General features: G+C 44.0%; 1 protein-coding gene across 1 annotated transcript in view; it reads left to right on the top strand.

Annotated features, from left to right (window-relative positions):
* The window catches only part of NOD2 (nucleotide binding oligomerization domain containing 2), an 85,918-nt gene extending 62,150 nt beyond the window's left edge, over positions 1-23,768 (top strand). Inside the window, 7 exon segments of the mRNA XM_088471951.1 lie at positions 2,024-2,107; positions 2,479-2,562; positions 2,648-2,731; positions 4,039-4,122; positions 7,072-7,155; positions 10,334-10,417; positions 23,069-23,768. Of these exon segments, the coding sequence (XP_088328077.1) occupies positions 2,024-2,107; positions 2,479-2,562; positions 2,648-2,731; positions 4,039-4,122; positions 7,072-7,155; positions 10,334-10,417; positions 23,069-23,144 (580 nt within the window). The 3' untranslated portion in view covers positions 23,145-23,768.
* The last annotated feature ends 2,737 nt before the right edge of the window (positions 23,769-26,505 follow it).

Raw genomic sequence — 26,505 nt, 5'->3', positions numbered from 1 at the left:
CTCCTGTTAGTGGGACTTACTGCCTTCTGTCACATCCACCAACGTGTTTTCAAATAGTTATTTTTCAAGGCGGTGGAAAGCATCCTAGAAAAGTGACTATTTATGTCTATGGTTGTACAATCCAATTGGACTATAGTCTTTCTATGTAGAATGAAACACTGACAACTCTTGAGTGCGCCTCGCCCATTGTGTCTTCCAAACTACAAAATAGCTCACAAATAAAAATCAACTTCTTAGTTGCTTAGTATGTGTCATTTGTTTCCCACCATACTGGTCTTGAAACTCAAGCCGGAAGTACTGTAGCCTTGGAACACAAAGAGGAAGTTGTCATGGCGAAGGGTGAAATCTATATGAGCACCAACATCGGTTGAGTAAAATCAGCAACAAATTGTGAAAATGGTAAAAAGTCTAGCTCTAGACTCCTCAAATAAAACATTAGTTCTTGTTAAACCCATACTGAAAAAAGCATTCATAAATGACCCAGCATATACAAATCAGATTGGAAGAATAAAAATATCCACTACAGTTGCTACCTACATTAATCAATATAGTACCCAACTACCCATTATTTTATATTTATTTATATGTGGAAGCAGCAGTGCCTATTTTGTTTTGTCATTAGTTTTCTACTTTGGGCACTGAAGGTAATATTAGGCAGCGTCTTTAGTGGGGTGCTAGTTAAAGGGGTTCTTTGTACTCGTTATAGATTAATTAAGTGAATTGGGACTCTTGCACAATTTGTTACAAATATGATGCTACACAAAAAGTGCATGCAAAAAAAGCATATTACCACCCATATGCAGTGATGTGAATGAGCATCATATGTAGCAGGCATATTTATTTATTTATTATCAGTTTATTTTTAGTGCAGCAAATTCTGTTGCGCTTTACAATTTGAATCAACATTAATATTTTACTGGGTTGTAAAAGACATACATACATAAAAAACATACATAAAGGTAAGAGGGCCCTGCTCGCAAGCTTACAATCTGTAGATAGGCATACAGCACTTACACTTATGCACATTTTCCACTAGGCAGCAATAAAACTGAAAAAAAAGCCTGGATAAAACATCAGAAACAACTCTCTGCTTTGGATAATAAAAAACTACACAAACAAAAGCATATTCTGTTCCCGAGCATACGCAATCAGCCAATCACAGTGGTTTGCTAGTGCTGACGACCATAGTCATTATTGCTTTTGCTCAGACCACCAGCAAATAATACGGCTTTCTCTTTGTTCCGGTCTGCGTGTGTTCGCAGTTGCAAGAACATGTATTTACATTAGAACAACCCCATACGGTTACCACCCATCCAGGAGCCAGCAAGTATAAATGGCAGAATCAAGAAAAACTGCATGGGAGCATACGTGCCCACCTCCTGTTCTGGGTAGGTGCAGGGCAAAATCTTGCAGTTCCATATATTTTAATATACGCAATGCATATGGTATAATGTGCCTACTACTTTTATAATGATGTGAGAAGTCACAGTCTAATTCTGGGAAAATATTAAAACATTTTGTTGGGGATTGAGTACTTTTATGGCGTTCACAAAAATGTAAGGGGAATTCTAATATTAATAATTTACAATAGGGTGTGAATTATTCTGTATAATGCACTTGCTTGGTTTTGCCTAGATTGACCATGGTTACACTCTAATCCCCATCAATACATGATAACCGATTTTAATAATAATGTATTTTTTGCATGAAAAAAAATGTTTAACAAAAATGTTACATTTGTTTTTAAAATCCTCCTCGCTGTGTCAGAATTGAAATATACAGAATAAATAGGTTCATACTAAGCATTTGGTATGTATTAAAACCTTAAGGGCATTACCTTGGACAAACATTTGGAAATTAGACTGCTATGCAGATAGAGCACCTATAAAAATGCTACTGTACATGTATGTTGGACTTGTTGCACACTTTGTAAATATACCATTATTTATTCAATGTGATGTATAACAAAGCTCTTTAGTAATCAGTATTTACAATTTGTAATCACTGCTTCTGATTTTTCTAGTTTATTCAACAATGAACTGACTAGTGAAAGCATGAATTCTATTGCAAACCTATTGAAGCACAATCAAAGCTTTTTGTCATTGAGGTAAAAAAAAAAAAATATACTGTATGATTTAATTTTTTTATGTACTCCATAGACATTACTAAGGCAATTCTCTCCCTGTCTTCTCTACCGCTCCCACTTTGTACTTCTATAGCCTTTGTGTTTTATGCTTCTTGTTCTAGACCACACTAGAGAAATGACAATTGCATTTGATAGGTTTGGAATTCCATCTTTGTTCCATTATAACAATTTAATAAACGTCTTCTTTCAATTCATGTTTCAACATCTTTTCTCTTCATTTCTGCATACAATGATTCTAGCACATTGGAAAGATAGCCATCTATGTTGTACAAGCTCGTCCCAGTTTGGTAATATATAATGTGGTATTAGTTATGCACTTTTTGTTTCCTTAGGCTGGGGAATAACTTTATCAATGAATTTGGTGGACAGATATTAGCAGAAGGGCTAAGTGAACATAAATCAATAAAATACCTAGGGTAAGGAAGAGAAATCATGAAACCAAATGGAGATTTTTTTATGTAGATTATATACCTTGTTGCTAATAAACTGCTTCATTTTCAGGCTCTGGGGTAATCGAGTGGGCGATCTCGGGGCAAAAGCTATTGCAGATGTGTTACAAAACAACAAGAGTATGGTATGGCTCAGGTACAGTAAAGTAGAGACTTGTATCATAGTTGTATTTTTATACATTGTAGAAAAGCAGATGATGTTACAGTTTTTACATTGAGGGAAATGACCACATTTGTATCACTTCATCTGACAAACTTTCCCCACAGAAGAACTAGTGCAGTCTGCATGTCCTTACCACTACATTTAAAAGGCAAAAGCCTAAAAAGAGCCATCTGACCCAATAAAAGGAGCTTGCAAAGTTCCATACTGTGACCGATTTTAAAATATTTGATATTGTATGCTGTTTTTTGTCTGCATTTAGAACAGTACAATCCTTCCATGTGGGCAGCAGAGTGACAAAGTAATTAGCATTGCTGACTTACAAGCCCTGAGGTCACGGGTGTTTTCAGGGATTATACCTCAAATATACTTTGATAAATGGGCCCCAGAGAGAGCTCTGATCTGCGGTTTGCCCTGGGATATGGGACGAAGATTTCAGAACCTGCTTTACTTTCATTGCACTGTGAATGCGATCAGCATTGTAGAGTCATACGGCATGCACAGCTCACTTCAGCAGAACTGTATGAATGAGACCTTAATGTTTTTTATTTCCTACCGTTTCTTGTCTTATTATTTTTATTATTATATCAGTAGTAACAATGGTATTCATTTACCAAGAGTTACAAAAATCGGTGCTATCGTGAAGGAGTACAAATAGAGGTTAATTCATTTTTCAAAACTGTTAAGCAAATGATTTGTCTCTTTCCTCATTTGACCATGAAATTTAGCCTTACATTTTCAGAGTAGTAACCCAACCTGTATGTAGTTGGCATTCCATCGTGCTGGATGCTGACGGTCTTCATACCGGCACCGAAATCCCGACCATACCACACAGATCAAATTGGTCATTGTCGCACTCTATTAATTCTATGAAATGTTAATTTACATATAAAGTGCAGAATGGAATTTCCAGTAAGGGCAATGGATAATGAGTCTTCAAGCTTGTATTATCTAAATTTACATCTTTACAAAACAGCCTGTTCCATATTGATACTCGATTTCCGTAACATTTCCCTGCTATGTCGCCCGTCTAGCTACGAGGTTAGCAAGGTTACTTACAGTATTTCTCAGACATAAGATGTGTTTTCTACAGGCTGTTTAGCCATCTAGTATTAGAACTTGTGATTAATTTGTGCAATAGCTAATATAGTACTATAACATTCATTAAAGTGTTTAATAAATCCCATATGTACTCACTCCTGCCTGTTGCCTTTTCTTTCATCCATGTGCTGTCACAATACTGTTTACAATATTTTAACTTTATTCTTTATGCTGATTTCCAGCTTGGTGGGCAACAACATTGGAAGTGTGGGAGGACAGGCACTGGCTGGCATGTTGGAGAAAAATACTGTATTAGAGGAACTTTGGTAAGTATTTTTCTGAGCAAATGGAATTTCACTAACAAAATAACATAAGGAAATGGCTGCCTATCATCCTCTGTAATTATTGTTATATACAATGTTTTCCATTATATACAGTCAGGTGCATAAATATTGGGACATTGACAGAATTTTCATATTTTGACGTCTATTCACCACCACAATGACTTTGAAATGAAACAAACAAGATGTGTTTTAACTGCAGACTTTCAGATTTAATTTGAGGGTAATTACATCCAAATCAGGTGACCGGTGTAGGAATTACAACGGTTTCTATATGTGCCTCCCACTTTTTAGGGGGCCAAAAGTAATGGGACTATCAACTCAAAAGCTATTTCATGGACAGGTGTGGGCTATTCCCTCGTTATTTCATTATCAATTAAGCAGGTAAAAGGTCTGGAGTTCATCCTAGGTGTGACATTTGCATTTGGAATCAGTTGCTGTCGACTCTCAATATGAGATCCAAAGAGCTGTCACTATCAGTGAAGCAAGCCATCAGTAGGCTGAAAAATCAAAACAAACCCATCAGAGAGATAGCAAAAACAATAGGTGTGGCCAAATCAACTATTTGGAACATTCTTAAAAAGAAAGAATGCACCGGAGAGCTTAGCAACACCAAAAGACCCGGATGAGAACGGAAAACAACTGTGGTGGATGACAAAATAATTATTTTCCTCTTGAAGAAAAACCCCTTCACAACAGTTGGCCAAATCAAGAACACTCTCCAGGAGGTAGGTGTATATGTGTCAAAGTCAACAATCAAGAGAAGACTTCACAAGAGTGAATATAGAGGGTTCACCACAAGATGTAAACCATTGAAGAGCCACAAAAACAGGAAGACCAGATTAGAGTTTGCCAAACAACATCTAAAAAAGCCACTACAGTTCTGGAACAACATCCTATGGACAGATGAGACAAAGATCAACTTGTACCAGAGTGATGGGAAGAGAAGAGTATGGAGAAGGGAAGGAACTGCTCACGATCCAAAACATACCACGTCATCAGTGAAGCATGGAGGTGGTAGTGTCATGGCGTGGGCATGTATGTCTGCCAATGGAACTGGTTCTCTTGTATTTATTGATGATGTGACTGCTGACAAAAGCAGCAGAATGAATTCTGAAGTGTTTCGGGCAATATTATATGCTCATATTCAGTCAAATGCTTCAGAACTCATTGGACGGCGCTTCACAGTGCAGATGGACAATGACCCGAAGCATACTTCAAAAGCAACCTAAGAGTTTTTTAAGCATAAAAAGTGGAATGTTATGCAATGGCCAAGTCAGTCCCCTGACCTGAATCCGATTGAGCATGCATTTCACTTGATGAAGACAAAACTGAAGGGAAAATGCCCCAAGAACAAGCAGGAACTGAAGACATTTGCAGTAGAGGCATGGCAGAGAATCACCAGGGATGAAACCCAGCGTCTGGTGATGTCTATGTGTTCCAGACTTCAGGCTGTAATTGCCTGCAAAGGATTTGCAACAAAGTATTAAAAAGTGAAAGTTAGATTTAGGATTGTTTAGTTTGTCCCATTACTTTTGGCCCCTTAAAAAGTGCACATATAGAAACCGTTGTAATTCCTACACCTTTCACCTGATTTGGATGTAATTACCCACAAATTAAATCTGAAAGTCTGCAGTTAAAGCACATCTTGTTTGTTTCATTTCAAAGCCATTGTGGTGGTGAATAGAGGCCAAAATATGAAAATTCTGTCAATGTCCCAATATTTATGGACCTGACTGTATGTCTTCATACACAACAATTATATACTCTAGATCAGGGTCGTCCCCAAATATGAGTAAAAGTTTAAGGCCCTGCAAAGGCCAAATTTTATTGAATTTCAAAAAGTTTGAATAATTTAACCAGCATTCCCTGCCACAGTTTTAGCATGCCCTAATAGCAAAACCATGGCAGTGCATGCTGGGATGTGTAGTTCTACTGCAGCTGGAGGGCTGTATGTTTGACACCCCTGCTCTAGATGGTAAAATTATTAGAACCTGTTGAACTTAAAATTTGGTCTTTGCAGGGCCTGAAACTTTTACTCATATTTGGGGATCAAATACCTCAGCTGAGGTCACTGATTGTGGGATGATTTTACAGTTAATCACCCAGGGGCTGGCTGACCGAACGACCGATTTGGTAAGCATACATACTTACCAATCGGCCACTCTACATGTCTGGATAGATCACAACTGGACGGGAATTTGGATTTGCCCACTCAGTTGTGATGTCAATTTCAGCGGTTCCTGCGGCCAGCATAATGGATTGGTCGGTCGGTCAGCAGTACACAACAACAAATGCTCACAATAGATCAGAAAGATACTTGGGGGTCTATATGTACTAAACCTGTGAGAGAGATAAACTTAATGGCGATAAAGTACCAACCAATCAGCTTCTAACTGTAATTTTCAAACACAGCCTGTAAAGTGACAGGAGATTATTGGTTGGTACTTTATCACCATCCACTTTATTGCTTGCCAATGCTTAGTACATAGACCCCATGGCATCTGCTGTGCCTCAGGGCCAACACAATATATCTGTGAATTATGTCATTCACAGATATATTGTGTGTACACATGAACTGATGCACTGGACAATGTATCGTTTGTAAGCTATATCAATTATATATGGTACAATGTGTACCCAGAATAAGATTGCATCCTTCGAGTTTGCAGTTCTTATGGATTACATTTTAAAAATACTACACAATGTAGCCATTTACATTCAAACAAGATTAAACTTATTGAAATTTAGTTTAGGAATTCATAGACTGTGTATATGTGGAGAATTTATTGTGGTTTTTTTTGAACATTTGAGCCAATGTGCCTATCACAAGTGTCTCTAGTATACCTCAGGACACTCTAGATGATCCTTTATAGATGTTTAATAAAATTATTGAGAATCGTTTAATTATGGCCAAACTGTTGTCTCCTGCAGGCTTGATGAAAACAAACTCCAGGATAGCGACGCCATGCTGTTAGCAGAAAGTCTTACGATAAACCGCACCTTGAAGATTTTAAAGTATATATAACTTTGGTACATGCATCTTTGAAGTGTTATTAATTAACCCGCCACTCTTATTCTATAACACAGTGGCTGCAGCCTATTGTTATTACTACTGATATTACTACCTATAAATGCTGTTGTTACTTACAATGAAGCAGAGGCCTTGTAGAATGGATTCCTGGTCAGCCAGAACATGCTTTGTACAACTGAAAACTGGATACTGCCAACACAAGAGATATCTTAACCACTCTGCTTCCTCATGGTATTATAAATTATATAATCTACAATAAACACTGCATAGGTATAGCATAACATAAATGCAGATTGCGCAATTTTTTTATACAGATTGTACCACCTGCTATTTACATACCCTTGTTATCCAGCACATTTGCTTTACTTTGGGAAGCAGCAGATCTGACAGGTGGCATACTTTTACGTGTGTGCTTGATAACTACTGCTAAATTCTGTGCTGATGATTATGTTTGGGTATGCTAGCGCTTGTAGAACTATAAGTGCAAGCACACCCATGACTCTTAATATTATTACTTTTTTATAGGGAGAGTGTCACAACTTCTTTTTATTTAGTTTTCAATTCTATATAAAATACCTGTCTATATCAGGTTGATAATGATTGTTATCGCAACAGCAGAATGAATCACTTATAGCATATCTCATGCTTTCATCATTCAGACGCATTTGACATACAATGCGGAGTCGCACACATCTGCTGATACATGCAACTTACATTATATGCATAGTTGCATCTTTTTGTTTTATAAAGCATTTTACATCTGCATTTTCCATTCATATGGAAAGAAATCCATCATTATTATATACTAGCTGGGATACCCGGCATTGCCCGGGTTGAAGACTGGACCCTGAAGTACACCTGAAGCCTTTATTTGCTTACATTGTGCTCACCTATAACCCCATCCCATTGATCCTGAAAAGGACCCCACTGTTTGCTAACATGCATGCAAACAGTGGCTTAACTACTGTGGGTGCAAGAGGTGTAGCTGCTATGGTGCCCGAGCTGCCTCTGTGGCCTGCTGCTCCCCCTGCACTCAGTCATGCACACAAGGTGGACCGGTCCAGTCAGGGCCGTCGAGGGGGACCCGGGTGGTAGCGATGTTGATTTGGTGCCTAATTACAGCTGACGCACTGGCAGGCAAACATGGAGAGACAGCACCTCCGGTCACGAGGCAGTCAGAGCTGGCGGACCAGCAGCCAATCAGCAGTGGCGGCTCCTGATTGGATGCCAGTCCGCGAGCTCCGATTGGCTAGCAACTGTCTCCAGATTCATATTGAGCCAGCGCTGTCTGCCCATATCTGCAGCTGCCTGCCGGAGCAGAAGCTGTAATTAGTTGGTGGCCCAGCTCCAAATCCACACCTGCTGGCTGCATAATGTATAAGGGGCACTACTACTGCGTGGCATAATGTGTATAAGGGGTACCACTGTGTGGGAGAACCTAAGTGGGCTCTGCTGCATATAACATGAATGGGCTCTGTGTGGGGGTGCCTTTTAAGATCTTGCTATGTGGTCCCCAAAGTTCTAGTTGTGCCTTTTCATGCAAGCACCTAGGGCTGACTAATATATATGGTCACTTTAAAAAGAAATAACTCTGGATTTAATATGAACTTACATGAATCATAAAGTTTGACACTTGCTTAAGCTGCGTACACACTTGTCGATATTTTGAACGATAACGATATTATCGTTCAATCGTTCACTATAGCGGCCAGTTTGTACGCCATCAACGACCAGCGATGCGCACCCCCACTGCTCATTGATGATAGTTTTCATCGCCCGTACTTGCAGCCCAATTTCTCCAATGTCGTTGAAGTTATACTGCATATCGTATCGTTCAACGTTTGTAAAATCGTTCACTTTGTATGCCCAATATCATTCGTCATTCGCACTGGGAAGTTCAAGGGAAATCATACAACAATATCGTTATCGTTGAATCATTCATAATATCGGCAAGTGTGTATGCAGCTTAAAGCCGCGTATCCACTTACCGATTAGAATGAGTGATTGAACGATAGCGATATCGTTATGACTCAATCGCTCATTAATCGTTCACTAAAATGTTGTAAACGACCTGCAATGCATGCTCCCACTGGTCGTTTTCGACTGCTCATCACCCGAACATGACGGTCAACCTGATGATATCATCAGGTTGGCCATGTTCAGGGATGAGGGAGGGTGCCTGCACTGAACGACATATTGTTCAGTGTGGGCACTGCACAGTACAATGAACGACTGCACAATAACAATATCGTTATCGTACAGTCCTTCACTGTCGGCTAGTGGATACGCGGCATTAGATGGTGAGGTTAAAAGGATACTTTTGAAGCTTTCACACAGGTTTTTGTCAGACTGCCAATTTCCACTTGAGTCAGCCCTAGAACCTGTGTAATTGAAGGGTGTCCCACATTTAAGGGATTGTGTGACAGTGTATTACCCTAACTACACCACCATGCCCAATTTGGTGGAGCTAGGTCCAAAACTCTGGCCATGCTTAAAGGACAATCAGACAAACATGCTTTCCCGCTTGTTATATAGATATTACTTAGGAAAGTGCTGTGTTAGAAAGGCAAATACTGTATACTCCATCTGTATTGTGAGTTTATTATGGTTATCAAAGATGGATAAAACATTTACTTTACATTATTGCAGCACTAATATTATCATATTTCAATGTATTTACTACATATTGCTGCCTGAGGTGCTTAGTGTACCTCATTATAGAGACAGACATCACAGCACATAATATGTAGCTTAATGTAGATGATCGTATAGAGGGCCTGATTCTGTAAGGATTGTAATTGCAAAGGTGCACGCAGGCAGATATGGTAATGCAGCAGGTGGCATCACGCCTCCTGTGCATTACTTAACCGAGCTGCGTTGCCCACCGCAGCTTTGGTTAATATGCGTACCATCAGCCAGCTGCGGTGACCCATGGGGTCCCGCAGCCGGCCGCCATGGTTTAGAGGAAGAGCCCAGGAATTCTCCGTCACTTGACGTGCACTGCTGTATCAGGCCCAGAGTGTGTTGTTCTGACTGCAAATTGTGCAGAATTTGTCATTAAAATGCATAATTGAGCAAATATTTTGGAGAACCATTTTGAAAATGTCACTCTCTGTTAGCAGACACCTCAACAGTGTGCCTTATTTTGTCTCATTTCCATAGGCTTTCTAACAACAATTTCAGTAAAATTGGTGTATCTGCCCTGGCTGAAACTCTGAAGCACAACCACATTCTTACTGAAGTCTGGTAACTATTAATTCACTCATCAGTTAAATGATTAATTTAAACTTGCATAACAGTACCCCTAATGCTGGGTACACACGGAACGATTGTCAGCGATAACGATATCGCTGAACGATCTCCCTTTTGAAAATCCTGGTGTGCTGGATGAACGTTCATCCACACACCAAAAAACCACCAACGACCCACGATCAATGATCATGGACCCTATGGAGAGATAACGATATCGTCCAGGTTGGCCTGGTCGATATCGTTATCATCCAGCGGGAGCGCACACCGTTGGTCGTTCATTGCAAACACAAGGAACGATGTGAACAATATTGTTATCGGTCATATCGTTGAAATATATTGTTCCGTGTGTACGAACCTTAATACCACAAAATGGCAGTGAGATGACTCCGACATGTGTTTCTATAGTCGCCTTAGCTAATCATGATGTGAATTATTATTTCATGGCTCCTACTAAACACTTATCACTTATATTTATTGATTTACCTGTAAGTGGAAATTCTTGTTCTGTGCATGCAAAACACAGTTACATTGCAAGATGATGTCCTGTTTTAAAAAGTGAAAGTTAATCTCTATATAAAATAATGAACGTATACATAAATACTATGATGGTATTTTAAAAGGCAATGTACAAATTAAATGCAAACATGAGCAGTTATCAGCAAGTATAGGCTTGGGTGCAGCATACATTTGCTAAATATCAGCAGAAAGATTTTGGGCCTGATTCAGCAAGAAATGCAGTTGCTTATACATATGCAATTGGCTGATTGTTGTGTACTGTGCATGAGTAAGCATCGCAGCGCGTGTGCGCAAACTAGCCACTGTGATAGGGACTGCGATAGCAGAAGCTACGCAGAACCATGGCAGAGTGATTGACAGGAAGTGGCGTTTGTGGGCGGTAACAGGGGTGTGATCGGGTGAACGCAGGCGTGCCAGTGAGTTGGGATGGCATTGCAGGGGCGTGCATAAATTATCCACAGCGTTACCATACCCAGCTTTAGGCCTCATAGCGTGCGCTGAAGTAAGCAATTCCTGAATGGAATGAGGGCTGACCTGCCTTAACTGTGCGTATGGGTCCAATGTCACTCTATGTTACCGATTGTTTCACTATGTTGGCCATGTGGGTAATGGGAAGTGGGCGTCCTTATGTTAGGCTGTGCTCGCAATGTGATTGTAAACATTTACATATCACCTCTGATATTAGCAACTGCGTTGCGTGCGTATAAGCAGAATAGCGATCTTTGCTGAATCAGGCCCTTAGGTGTCCCACTTTAGAAAATTGTATTCTCAACACAGCTATCATTATTTTACTGCAGATCTCCTTATGTCAACTTATTCTAGACCAAAATGTTTAAGACCCAAGCTCCATATCTATCTTTTATTCAGTATGGAGGAGGATATGGTGCTACCAGGGCCGCCAAGAGCCGAGCTCAGGTGACAGGGGGCGTAGCCTAATCGCTGGAGGTGTGGCCATGCCCCCTTAGGAAAAAACACAGGAAAAAACATTTTAGCAGTGCCACTTCGCTGGGAGCGGGGTGCCGTGAGCCCCTGAGCCCGGCACACGGCCAATGGGGGGTGCGATCAGCATGATCGCTCCCCCCATAGGCATAGGAGACTGCCCCAGGCTGCTGTGTTGTAGAAGGGAGGGAGGCGGTGCCGGACCCAGGACCCCACCGGGCCCCTCCAGCAAGCCCAGGCCCGGGTAATTTGTACCCGCTCCCCCCCTCTCAGCGCCCCTGAGTGCTACTATAGTAACTTGTATGATAACACATATCACATGAAAAAGACCGGTCACGTGGAACAGTGCACCCTGGTCCTATTTAAAAGAAACATATATTTTTTAATTATATCAACAAATTTAAGTAATAGAGTGAACACTTTTTAAATAGTAGAACCAGAGTGCACTGTTCCACGTAACCAATTTTTTTCTTATGATTTGTATGCTAAATATCCTCAGCACCTATTTTCTTTTTGAAAATATGACTACTCTGTATTTTTACTAGAACATTATTAGAGCTTCTTTTGCAAAAACATATAATCACACTGCTCTTTGCAACTTTTTTCAGCTATGTTGTGAATTTTGGGCCTGATTCAGAGCTGCTCGTAAGCGGACGCTCGTTCGCTCCGAGCGATGTTTGCCCAACTGCGCATGCGTACGGATCGTTATACGCATGCGCGAACCAGTCAGTGCGGTCGAAATTCATGTGCTCGCAAAATAGCGAATGCCTGATAATTTGAGTGACAGAAAGAGGCGTATGTGGGTGGTAACGGGGGAAGGTGCTTGAAAATGGGGAGTGGAGATCCGAACGCAGGCGTGCTTAAAGGTCAAAACGGGCGTTTTATGGGTGTGCATAATTAAAACAGCAGCGTCATTGACCACGTCACTGGGTTATTTTATAGTCAGAACTGCTCGCAAAATTGTGGTAGGAAAAACCAACCCCAAGAATAGCGAGCAGTTCATGCCCTGGTCGATGTACTCGATTAATCTAATAAATAGTGGACATGACAGTGGATGCGAGCGGCCAAGGACCGCAAGTTTGGTTCGCTCGTTCAGACCTAGAGGCGTGAGCAGACCGCAAAGAGCGAACGGTTGATTTGAATAGCCACCCCTATCTATCTATCTATCTATCTATCTATCTATCTATCTATCTATCTATCTATCCTGTTCTTGCCACAATATATATATGTATATATATATATATATTAGGGGTGAGCGGGTTCGGATTTCTGAAATCCGAACCCCCCCGAGCCCCCCCGATCCGAGGCAGATCCGAGTCAGGCTCGACTTTTCCCGCCTGACTCGGATCTGAAATCGAGGCAAAACGTCATCATCCCGCCTTCCGAGTCTCGCGGGTTTTGGAACCTATATAAGGTACCCGCGTCGGCGCCATTTTCTCACTCGGCTGTGGACAGTGAAGAGGGAGGGTGGGAGTTAGGGCTGGCTGGGCTGTTAGTGTAGTGTAGTGTAGTGCAGAGTAGTGTTTTGCTGTGCTGTGCTGCGCTGTGCTGCTGTTGTCCACTACTTCAAAGTCCATAGGGGCTGGCTGTGTTGTGCTGTGCTGCTGTTGTTAATAGGGGCTGTGTCCACTACTTCAAAGTCCATAGGGGCTGGCTGGACTGTGTTGTGCAGTCAGTTCTCCATAGGGGCTGTGTCCACTCCAAAGTCCTGTGCAGTGTCCCAGTCCTAAAGGGGTGCTGTAGTGTTGTCCAGGGGGTGCTCTGTCCATCAGGGGTGCTCCCCCCAAGTGCTAAAAAAATAATATTTTTTGTGTGTTTGTGAATTGTGTGCGCAGTAGCCGCACTTGCATCAACAAAGTAGTGCCAAGCGTGCGCCTGTGTCATAAGTAAAGGGCCGGCTGGCTTGACCGTTAAAGGGTGCTGTAACCCCCAAAGTACACTCCAGTCCAAACCAAAAAAAATTATATTTTCAGTGTTTGTGAATTGTGTGCGCAGTAGCCGCACGTGCATCAACAAAGTAGTGCCAAGCGTGCGCCTGTGTCATAAGTAAAGGGCCGGCTGGCTTGACCGTTAAAGGGTGCTGTAACCCCCAAAGTACACTCCAGTCCAAACCAAAAAAAAAATTATTTTCTGTGTTTGTGAATTGTGTGCGCAGTAGCCGCACGTGCATCAACAAAGGAGCAGCGCCAAGCGTGCGCCTGTGTCCCGTAAGTAATGAGCCGGCTGGCTCATTTCTTAAAGGCTGGTGTAACCCACAAAGTGCACTACTCTCCAGCAAAAATAAAGAAATATTTTCTGTGTTTAGCCGCACGTATATATCAAATCGATATAACATAAATGGAGGACCAAACTTTCTCCGATAAAAATAAAATAGAGAAAGATCAAGAACCACTTCCTCCTAGTGCTGAAGCTGCTGCCACTAGTCATGACATAGACGATAACATGCCATCAACGTCGTCTGCCAAGGCCGATGCCCAATGTCATAATAGAGGGCACATACAATCCCAAATGACAAAGTTCAGGAAAATGACCTTGAAAAAAACATTTAAATCAGCTGAAGAGAAACGTAAACTTGCCAATATGCCATTTACGACACGGAGTGGCAAGGAACGGCTAAGGTCGATCCCTAGTATGATCATGACTAGTGGTTCAGCTTCACATGACGATGGAAGCCCTCCTCCCACTAAAAAAAATCAAAAGAGTTAAGCTGGCAAAAGCACAGCGAAGAACTGTGCTTTCTAAGATGATATCACAAATCCCCAAGGAGAGTCCAAGTGTGGTGGTGGTTGCGATGCCTGACCTTCCCAGCACTGGACGGGAAGAGGTGGCTCTTTCCACCATTTGCACGCCCCCTGCAAGTGCTGAAAGGAGCACCCACAGTCCACTTGCTGATATGCAAATTGAAGATGTCACTGTTGAAGTACAACAGGATGAGGATACTGGTGTAGCTGGCGCTGAGGAGGAAGTTGGCGAGGAGAATTCTGATGGTGATGTGGTTTGTTTAAATCAGGCTCCGGGGGAGACAGTTGTTGTCCGTGGGATGAAAAAGCCCATCACGGTCATGCCTGGGCAGAAGACCAAACATTCCACCTCTTTGGTCTGGCAATATTTCTATCCAAATCCGGACAACAACTGTCTTGCCATATGTACCTTATGTAAAGGTGGAATAAGTAGGGGTAGGGACGTTAACCACCTAGGAACATCCTCCCTTATACGGCACCTGCAGCGCGTTCATAATAAGTTACTGTCAAGTTCAGAAACTTTGGCTAAGACCGTAAGCAGTCCAGGGACACCTAAATCCCGTTGTCCTGTTGTATCCAAGCGCCTGCAAACCACACCGTCAACTCCCTCCTCGTCAATTTCCTCCTTAGTCAGGATCGGAAGTAGTCCTGCAGGCCATGTCACAGGCATGACTGACTCTCCTATCCCGGATTCCTCCGGAGGATCCTGCATTGCTACGCCTCCTGCTGCCGCTGCTGCTGTTGCTGCTGCTGGGAGTCGTTCATCATCCCAGAGAGGAAGTAGGAACACCACTACTTTTACTAAACAATTGACCCTCCAACAGTCCTTAGCGAGGAGGATGAAGTACGACAGCAGTCATCCTGAAGCAAAACGTATAACTGAGGCCTTGACTGCTATGTTGGTGTTAGACGTGCGTCCGGTATCCACCATTAGTGCAGTGGGATTTAGACAATTGCTGGAGGTAGTGTGTCCCCGGTTCCAAATCCCGTCTAGATTCCACTTCACTAGGCAGGCAATACCGAGACTGTACAGAAACGTCAGAAAAAATGTCCTCAGTGTCCCAAAAAATGTGGTTATACCCAATGTGAACTTAACCACGGACATGTGGACAAGTGGAACAGGGCAGACTAAGGACTATATGACTGTGACAGCCCACTGGGTAGATGTATCACCTTACGCAGCAACAGCAGCAGCGTCACCAGTTGCAGCATCTCAGAAACGCCAGCTCGTTCCAAGGCAGGCTACGCTGTGTATCACCGGTTTCAGTAAGAGGCACACCGCCGACAACCTCTTAGAGAAACTGAGGGAAATCATCGCCCAGTGGCTTACCCCACTTAGACTTTCCTGGGGATTTGTGATATCTGACAACGCCACCAATATTGTGCGGGCATTACATCTGGGCAAATTCCAGCACGTCCCATGTTTTGCTCACACAATAAACTTGGTGGTGCAGAATTTTCTGAAAAGCGACAGGGGCGTGCAGGAGATGCTTTGGGTGGCCCGAAAAATTTCTGCCCACTTTCGCCATTCAGCGACTGCGTGCCGAAGACTGGAGCGCCAGCAAACACTCTTGAACCAGCCCCGCCATCACCTGAAGCAAGAGGTTGTGACGCGGTGGAACTCAACCCTCTATATGCTTCAGAGGATGGAGGAGCAACAAAAGGCCATTCAAGCCTATACATCCACCTATGACATAGGCAAAGGAGGGGGTATGCACCTGACTCAAGCGCAATGGAGAATGATTTCCGTGTTGTGCAAGGTTCTCCAGCCCTTCGAACTTGCCACACGTGAAGTCAGTTCAGACACTGCCAGCTTGAGTCAGGTCATTCCCCTCATCAGGCTTTTGCAGAAGCAGCTGGAGAAAGTGAAGGAGGAGCTAAGACGGAGCGATTCCGCTCGGCATGTGGGACTTGTGGATGAAGCCCTTCATTCGCTTTGCCAGGATTCCAGGGTGGTCAATCTGTTGAAATCAGACCACTACATTTTGGCCACCGTGCTCGATCCTAGGTTTAAAGCCTATGTGGTGTCTCACTTTCCGGCCGACACAAGCCTGCAGAGGTGCAATGACCTGCTGGTGAACACACTGTCAGCTGAAGCGGAACGTGACACGTCAACAGCTCGTTCTTCATTTTCTCCCGCAACTGGGGCTGCCAGGAAAAAACTTAGGTATTCTAAGCAACCCGCTGGCGGTGATGCAGGGCAGGCAGGACCAAGTTTGGACATCTGGTCCGGACTGAAGGACCTGGCAACAATTTCTGACATGTCTACTGTCACTGCATATGATACTGTCACCATTGACAGAATGGTGGAGGATTACATCGGTGACAGCATCCAAGTAGGCATGTCAGACAGTCCATACCTGTACTGGCAGGAAAAAGAGGCAATTTGGAGGCCCCTGTACAAACTGGCTCTATTTTACCTGAGTTGCCCCCCCTCCAGTGTGTACTCCGAAAGAGTGTTTAGTGCAGCCGGGAACTTTGTCAGCGAAAGGCGTAGGAGGTTGCTTCCACAGAATGTGGAGAAGATGATGTTCATCAAAATGAATTATCAGCTCTTCCAGGGAGACCAGCCTCCAGAACGTACAGAGGGACCTGTGGTGGTGGATTCCAGTGGGGACGAGTTAATACTTTGTGAGGATGAGGATGTACACACTGAAGAGGGTGAGGAATCGGTGGATGAGGAGGATGAGGATGACATCTTGCCTCCGTAGAGCCAGTTTGTGCAGGGACACATTAATTGCCAGCTTGTTTTGTGGGGGCCCAAACGAACCAATCAGTTCAGCCACAGTTGTGTGGCAGACCCTGGCGCTGAAATGATTGGTTTGTTAAAGTGTGCATGTCCTGTTTATACAACATAAGGGTGGGTGGGAGGGCCCAAGGACAATTCCATCTTGCACCTCTTTTTTTTCTTTGCATTATGTACAGTTTGGGGCCTAGTTTTTCAAACTGCCATCCTGTCTGCCACTGCAGTATCACGCCTAGATGGGTCACGTGTTTGTGCCGCCCACTCGTGTCGCTTAGCATAGTCATCCACCTACCTCGGTGCAACCTTTTGGACATAAAAACACTATTGTGAGGTGTGAGGTGTTCAGAATAGACTGGAAATGAGTGGAAATTAAGGTTATTGAGGTTAATAATAGCATAGGAGCTGAAAAACCTACAAATTCTGTGATTTTAGCTGTTTTTATGCTTTTTTTCAAAAAAATACAGATCCAAAACCCAGAACCCAAAACACGGAAGGGTGGTTTTGGCAAAACCAATCCAGATCCAAAACACGAAGAAAGATCCAGATCCAAAACCAAAACACAAAACACGAAAAGTGGCCGGTGCACACCCCTAATATATATATATATATATATATATATATATATATATATAGAGATAGATATATAGAGATAGATATATATATAGATATGATCCAAAGGAAAGAGGCAGCACTCAAGCAACTTTCAATAAATCACAACATGACACAGTTGTATATCTGCATTTCAGAACTTAGATTTCTAGTTCTTTCGTCAGGATAATTCACATATTACAAAAATGTCAGTGGAAGTCACATGGTGTTATGTGTAAAAGGTGTTTTTTGTAATCTGTGAGTTATTCTGATGAAAGAACTAGAAATTTAAGTTCTGAAACGTTGATATACAACTGGGATGTGTTGTGATTTATTGAAAGTCGCCTGGGAGCCGCCTCTTTCCTTTAGATCTTACCTATTGTGTTACCCAGAGTGGTATAGATGAGGAAGGCACCGGACGCAGTTGTTTAATTACAGCAAGAGAGTGCCGGCTATAACAAGTCACAAAACCTACTGAATTTCAGCCACTCAAACTCAAAAAAGCAATGAAATTCCGATGATTAAGGCTGATGTCTTAATTGACGTGTTCCTTGTGCAATACAGATATGGTATGCCATCACACCCTGTGGTTAACTGCATAGTGAAATTGCTATCACTCACAAAATGGTGGAGCTGCTAATTCATAGAACTGTGTGCTCATTGGAATACACACATGCAGTCTATGCAACTTAGGTCTGAGCAGAAGATAGAGCTGCACAGATGGACTAAGAATGGGGTGGATGGGGGAAGAGACAGAGTGGTGTACATGGGGGAGACAGAAAGGCGTGGAGAGGGGGAGAAGATTAAGCAGCACAGATGGAGGGGATCCAAAGTGATGCAGATGGGTGGAAATCAGTGGTGCAGATGAGGGGGGACAAAGTGATGCAGATGGGTGGAAATCAGTGGTGCAGATGAGGGGGACAAAGTGATGCAGATGGGTTAAAAACAGTGGTGCAGATGCAGGGGAGACAGAGTGGCATGTTTTCGGGGAATAAAGCAATGTTGATGGGGGTACAGAGTGGCATGGATGCGGTAAGAGAGAACAGCGCCAATGGGTAAAAACAGATTGGTAGGATGAGGGAATACAAACTAGCACAATGGGAGAACACTCATCATTAGGAATTGGGGAAGGCAGATTGGTGCGGGTGGGGGGAATACAAAGTGGTGTGGCTGGGGGGAAGGTAGTGTGCAGGTGGAAAGAAACATAGTGGCACAGATGCAAGAAGACAGGGCAGCGTGGATGTAGAAAGACAGATTTGTGTGGATGAGAGAATAAAGAATAGCACAGTTAGGAGACTACACAGCTGTAGGGATTGGGGAAGATAGAGCAGCATGGAGGCACAGATAGTGTACATGCATAGACAGAGTATGATAGTTTTAGAAATTAGGGAGCTGAATGTGTATTCTGAATGAGATGGATGTATGGAGTGAGAAGGATGTTGGAATTCAGTGGGATTGTTGTGGTAACCCGAATGGGATGATTGTGGGCACTGAGTGGGATGTGGGTGCCACATACTGTAACTGCTCAGACCTCAGTTGCATAGACTGCATGTGTGTATTCCAATGAGCACACAATTCTATGAATTAGCAGCTCCACAATTTTGTGAGTGACAACAATCTCACTTTGTGAGAGTGCTGAATCTGCAGTTAATCACAGGGTGTGATGGCATACCTTATCTGTACTGCACAAGGAACACGTCCATTAAGGCGTCAGCCTTTATGATTGGAATTTTATTGCTTTTTTGAGTATATATATAATTTGACTACGTAAAACAAGATGTGATAAATGTGACTTTATAGTTAATCATTTACAATTGAATATAGGTTTTGCGCACTTTTTTATGAAACATTGATCTCTGGGCTGTACTGTCCAATAGAAACAATGACTAAACACATTTTACCAAGGCTCAACATATATCTACATTAAAGCTGGCCATACACTGTGCGATATGTAGCATGCTACGCGACAGGGGATCCGACATATCGGACTGTCCCCACACGCGGTGCGATCGGGTGGCTGACCGCCCGATATGCCGGCTCCCCCCTCCCCCACATGCATAGCGCTGCATGGGATTGCACATCGCATCCCCAGATCAACTGAACCTGTAGTCAAGTCTGGGGGTGCGATGTACAACCCCACGGGTGTGCACTCTGTCCGATATCCCCATACACGGTACAATAGAGCAGCCAAATCGTACCAATCCATCGGATCGGCTGCTTTATCACACCGTGTATGGATACCTTAAGAAAGGAAATGTCATGTTTTAAACTCATGTAAGTATGCAAAACAGGGCGGCACCATCACTGCCCCAAAGCACCTGCATCTGGCTAGTAGTGTGCTTGGAACAGCACCCTGTAGCACGTAGAGCCGCTGCAGTGCTGCTCTGATCATCCAAAGGATGCTCCAGGCACACGCCATGCAGGGTATAGGAACACCCAGAGCATTTACACTTTCTCCTGCCGGCAGCCCTATCCCCATATGTGATGTCAGCTGTTTGGGGGCGGGGGCAGCACATGACGCCAGGGATCCCTGCTCTGTTGATGACTACTGGCCACTATTACCCATTACTGCTTATGTTTTAACTTTGAGTTCTATGCTGACATCACATTAGACACTTCCTCGTGAATCAATAGCAAGCTGAGCTGTATTGGACACTGACACTTCTGTAAAATGCCCCTACACAATCTCCCCTCTTCCAAAATCATGGAGATCTCCAAGCTAACCATAATTACAGGCAAACAGGGCAGTTCAGCATCCCCAGCATTCATGGAGCCTTGGGGCCTGATTCAGCATGGATCGCAACTGTGTAATCGCACGCAATGAAGCTACAAAAATATGTTGTCTGCCACCGCAAAGCCAGCATAGAGACACCCACTACTGCCTCCTCACATCCGTAATGCCTCGCAGTCCTGCGTATACATCGGTGACATCGGAGAACATGGGCCCGTCACGTACAATTACAGCAGGTCTGACCTGTCTCAGAAATTGCAAGTCTGGTCGCACGCAGTGAGTACTGTGTAGGCAACCGCAGTGGCTAATTTATTCACGCCCATGCAACGGCGTTCAAGCGGACAGGCACGCCTACGTTTCAGCAACTTCTACCCAGGGCCGGTTCTCCCGTTACGCATGGTACGCAGCTGCGTAAGGCGCCACATAGTGAAGGGCGCCTCAGCTGCGTACCATGCGGGCCGCGGTGCAGACTGTGTCTCTGTGACACAGCTGCACCGCGTGTGTAGCGCTGACCGGACGGAGTTCGGTCAGCGCTACACAGCACAAACACAACGGCGCCGGCAGCTGTGTGTTTGCTTTAGCAGCTGATGAGTCAGACAGACGCGTCACTCCCATAATGCAAAGCGGCGGACGGAGGAGCTGATCTCGGCGGCGGGAGCAGGAGCGGGTGTCAGATAAGTGTTTTTTTTTTATTATGTCTCTACTGCGGGGGGAGGTTGATTACTACTGGGGGCACTACAAGGGGGGGACTACTGGGAGAACTACAGGGGGGAATACTACTGGGGGCACTACAAGGGGGAGGACTACTGGGAGCACTACGGGGGGGAATACTACTGGGGGCACTACAAGGGGGGGAATACTAATGGGGGCACTACATGGGGGGGACTACTGGGAGCACTACAAGGGGGGAATACTACTGAGGGCACTACAGGGGGGGGACTACTGGGAGCACTACAGGGGGGATACTACTGGGGGCACTACAAGGGGGGGACTACTGGGAGCACTACAGGGGGGAATACTACTGGGGGCACTACAAGGGGGGGAATACTACTGGAGGCACTACAAGGGGGGGGAATACTACTGGGGGCACTACAAGGGAGGAATACTACTGGGGGCACTACAAGGGGGGGAAATACTACTGGGGGCACTACAAGGGGGGAATACTACTGGGGCACTACAAGGGGGGCTACTACAGGGGGCACTACAAGAGGGGGGACTATTACTAGGGGCACTATATAATGGGCACTGCATAGGGGGGTACCACTATTGGGGGCACTGCATGGGGGGGAGGAGTACTACTGGGGCACTATATAAGGGGCTTACTACGGGGGACACAAAGGGCACTGCACTGGGGGGACCACTACCGAGGGCGCTGCATAGGGGGGGCGCCAGAAAAATACTCGCTTACCAAAAAATTTGGGCTAGGGCCGGCCCTGCTTCTACCCCTTCACCACTCACAAATGCTTATGGCCTGTCACTCACTCTGCGATGGATTCCTGTCTGTGTGCGTAATCGCCGTGCATACGCATGCGCATTACGCAACAATCGGCTGATCTAAGTACATGGTTGCAATTGCGATCCGTGCTGAATTAGGCCCTTGTCACTTTAAAGTTATTGTATTATACTTTATTTATACATTGAGCCGAGCAAACACTCAGGCATTGGATGAACAAATACAGGTTTGCAGATAAGATTGGTTCACTGTGAAGTAAAACAAATACATGTTTTTGCAATCTGTTTCAGAGATGTCACTGATCGGCTATAACATAAGCTTCATGTCTCCAATAGACCGGTCACAGTACTCTGTGTCCTCCTTGACCTCAGCCTCATTGAACAAGCCATAAACATTGGTATTACAGAGTTACCCAATTTTTCATGTGGTTGAAGAGCTAATGCAAACTTCCCGTTTACTGTGCAGATGTAATAGTTTAGTCAGATTACTGTGAATTGTTATCAGAAATATGTCTGCTACAGTCCTAGGATCCTGTTTCAGTGGTCTGTGATGTTTAGTTCCAGGAACTAAATACTTATTAAAGGAATATACTGTAAGCAGATATCAAATAAATTCCATATATGATGGATGTTTCTTAATAACATCTTTAAACAAATCATACTAGAGGCCAAAAATGTACCAAGCATCTGCTGGCTACATTTTTTACAACAACTGTAGTCGTTATTTTGTAACCGGAATAAATGAATCTTTCATGTCATAATTATTCCCGTATGTGCATGTTAGTGTCTCTTTTGCAATGATTAGGATGTGAAAGATTAATCTGTTTAAAAAAAGAATAATCCCCCTCTATGTCTGTGTTGGAGGCGGTAGAGTCAGTTTGTCAACTTGTAAAATATGTTGTCTCTTATGTGTCATTATCTTCACTCACTAGGCTCAAAGGAACTAACCTCACATTGGACGAGATGGAGACATTTGACAAGTTTGATCGCCTATTTGTAAAGGGTTGAAGAAATCATCAACTGTTCTGTAACAATCCTACTGACCCAGCCTATAACAAAAATGTGACTGACTACAAGAAAAACTACAGATCAGTTTTAGCCAACTAATGGCTCAGATATTGCTCTTGTTGTTTTTATAGCCCAGAAGAGAAATGTGTACTGATTTTGCGTAACCGTCACAAAAAGTAATTGTGAAAGAACTTTTATAACTTTTAAATTGTGTCCTATGAATATATATATATTTTATTTATAATACTGTTAGGCCTTTTTCATAACATTTACAGAAAGCATATTGCTAGTTTGTGACTTGCAGTGGAGCAATTACATTGACTCACATAAATTACACAGATCACACAAGGTTCTTATTGTAGAAGACTATTTTACAATCTGAGTTCACCCAACGTGCAAGAATTGTAGCGGCACGGCATATCGGATGTATTAGAAGAAGGTGGGAATATCTGGTGCCATATTGTGAGAAGCCAGACCGGAATATATATAACAATTTACTAAGGTCTGTCTCGTCTCCAATATGCATGCGCAGTGGGAGCCAGGGTGCTTGCCCCAATGGATCACCCTGCAAAGGAGATGGGACACACCTAACTTAGATGGAGGACTATGGTAAGTATGGGCAGTGGAGGGGAGCGGGGGTGGGTGGATGGAGCAGCAGAGTGTGGGGCGTTACATCGGATAGAGAGGGTCATTCAGACCTGCTCGCGAGCAGCAGTACGCTCGCAAGCGGGTCGATGTACCCCACTGCGCATGCGCACGACGGAGGGAGCTCCGTCATGCGCATGCGCGAGACCCGGGGAGCGACGGGCTTTCCATCGCTCCGGGTCTCGCACCAAAGGGGGCGTGCTGTGGATGTTGATTGACAGCACGCCCCCTTTGGTGGGCATGCCGGGGGCGTGCCTGCCAGACAGAGGCGTTCCCATGGGAACGCCTACCGTCTGAAGCCGGCCCCACTGACATCACTAGTGATGTCAGTGGGAGTGATTTTGGCTCTGATAGAGCCAAAATCACTCCAGGGCTTGTGGCAGGGAGACTCTACCGCAGGGTCTCCGTCGCAAGTCCGATGGTCAAGACCATCGTGACCATCTTTTTGGCCGCTCGCATATGCTGTGGGTGGTCACCCACAGCTATACGAGCGGCCAGGAGGCCGCTCCATTTTCATGGAGGAGGGCCCTGATTCAGAGCGAGCGCTCTGGTCAGAGTGTCCGGCTCTGAATCAGGCTCAGAGTGCAGACAGGGAGGAACTGGGGACAGGTCAATTAAAGTGCGGTCAAAAACAGCAGGGGAGGAATTCAATTGTATAACAAACCATTGGCAGTTTGAAAACAACTAGAATAAAATGATAATTTATTACTATGCTTTGGGTATGTCATATCTGGCCTGTCAATACAGATTCTTCTTTTTTCAGAAGGAATTTCCTATTGCCCCCTTTGCTCACTGGAAGGGCACAATCAATAGAGAAAAGTAGTTATTATACATAATGAACAACATGATAAAACAGTTTTGCTACAGAGAAGTAGCTTTTTCATGATAGTTTGCCTGTTTCCTATAACTCTGAGCCTGCTTCTTGTAAGTCTAGTCTTAAAGTTTTGTTTTATCAAAAACTTTTCACCTGTCCTTAGATGTACAACGTACTGTTGAACATATTAAAACACAAACATGCTTTCCATGGTTGAGATGATTAAACAGCCTCTACATACCTTGGCGTAACATGGCTGCAGTGTGCCCTATGTCACTCCCGTGAGCACATGATGTCATGCAGAGGGGGTGGGCCGGCAGCACTACCCAGAGCATCCTGAGCGACTGTACAGAAGGGAAGCAATCGGGAAGCCGACTGCCTATATACCGGCAGCCGGCTTCCCGACTGTCTTATCCCGGCATGGGTGAAATGCCGGGCGTCTAGATGTAGACGCCCGCATTTCCCCGACGCTGGGAAACCGGCGCCCAGCATCACGATCGTAGTGTTGCCGGGCGCCGCGAGCGGACAGCTGCTGGGGGGGTTGGGTTTAGGGCTCCCGGGGGGGACTTAGGGATAGGCACCCCCCTGGGAGGGTTAGGGTTAGGCTAGGGGGAGGGAGGGTTAGGGTTAAGCACCCCCGGGGGGGACTTAGGGTTAGGCACCCCCCCGGGGGACTTAGGTTTAGGTAGCGGGGAAGGGGGTGGTTAGGGTTAGGCACTTAGAGGGGGGATTAGGGTTAGGCACTTGGGGGGGGAGTTAGGTTTAGGCACCCCTAAGGAGGGTTAGGGGGGTTAGGTTAGGTTAGTGGATACTTACCTATCCACGATCAGGATTTCCAGCGCTGTCGGGCTTCCGCTACGTCGCACTCTGCTCCTGTCGGGCTGCCGGGAATCGAACCGCCGGCCACGGTTCCGTACAGAACGTAGGGTCCAAAGAACGCTCTGGGCGGCACTGCAGCTGCAATACTGGCGGCAGGGTGCTGTTCCAGACACCCTGCTAGACCTCAGCAAGGGCCATGGGGCAGTGACTTCCCTTATATACCAGGAAATGCCATGTAGCATGTACCAGCTGTTTTGAAGAATATGTCCTATTGACTTTTTCTCAGCACAATCCATCTGATATCCAGTGTATTAGATAGTTTAGTTTGAAGAACTTTTGAAATTGCAATTAGGTTTTTTTTATATATATGTATTGTATTGGTTTGCAAAATGAATTATATATGTGTATTATTTTCTAAAATAAAAGGCAAAATAACAAATCTGAATTTAGTTTCCACTTTCTGCAGTGTAATTCCATTTTATTTAAGATCTAAAATATAAAACCTGATGAAAAAGCAAAATATAGTACTATGGGACAATAATACAAAAACTTTGAATATAAATACAAAACAAACAAACTCATCAACCATATACAAGACATTACTAAAGCTGTAGTAGTCCACAAAGAAGTGAGATGCTGGGTACACACTGGCAGGTACATTGGCTAATCAATTGATCAACCAATATATTGTGTACCCGTTGGCCAGTGTACCAGCGAGATGTCTGTGAACGACATCATTCACAAACATATCACGTTGGCTGTGCTGCTCAGCTGATGGCATATACATCTGCAAATATATCTGTCCATCATGCCGTGTATACAGGCGATCAGCCGTCCATCCGTACACATGCAGTGAAGGCCACGGGGAGGGAATGATGGTTGTTCAGTGTGAAAACCATCATCTGCAGATATATCTGTTAGGTGTGTACCCAGCTTAAGGCTTTCATCAGTCATGGACAATTCTTTATACACAGCCATTTAATATTCAGCTGCTAGTTCATACTGTTATCTGAGTTTTCTTGCAATCATGTATTGTATTTAATGATTGTGATTTCTAACTCACCACAATGCTTATTATTATTA

This window comes from Taudactylus pleione, unplaced genomic scaffold (genome assembly GCF_031769625.1).
Source record: "Taudactylus pleione unplaced genomic scaffold, aTauple2 ptg000117l, whole genome shotgun sequence".
NCBI classification, from domain to species: Eukaryota; Metazoa; Chordata; class Amphibia; order Anura; family Myobatrachidae; genus Taudactylus; species Taudactylus pleione.
This window is presented reverse-complemented; position numbering and strand designations above follow the sequence as displayed.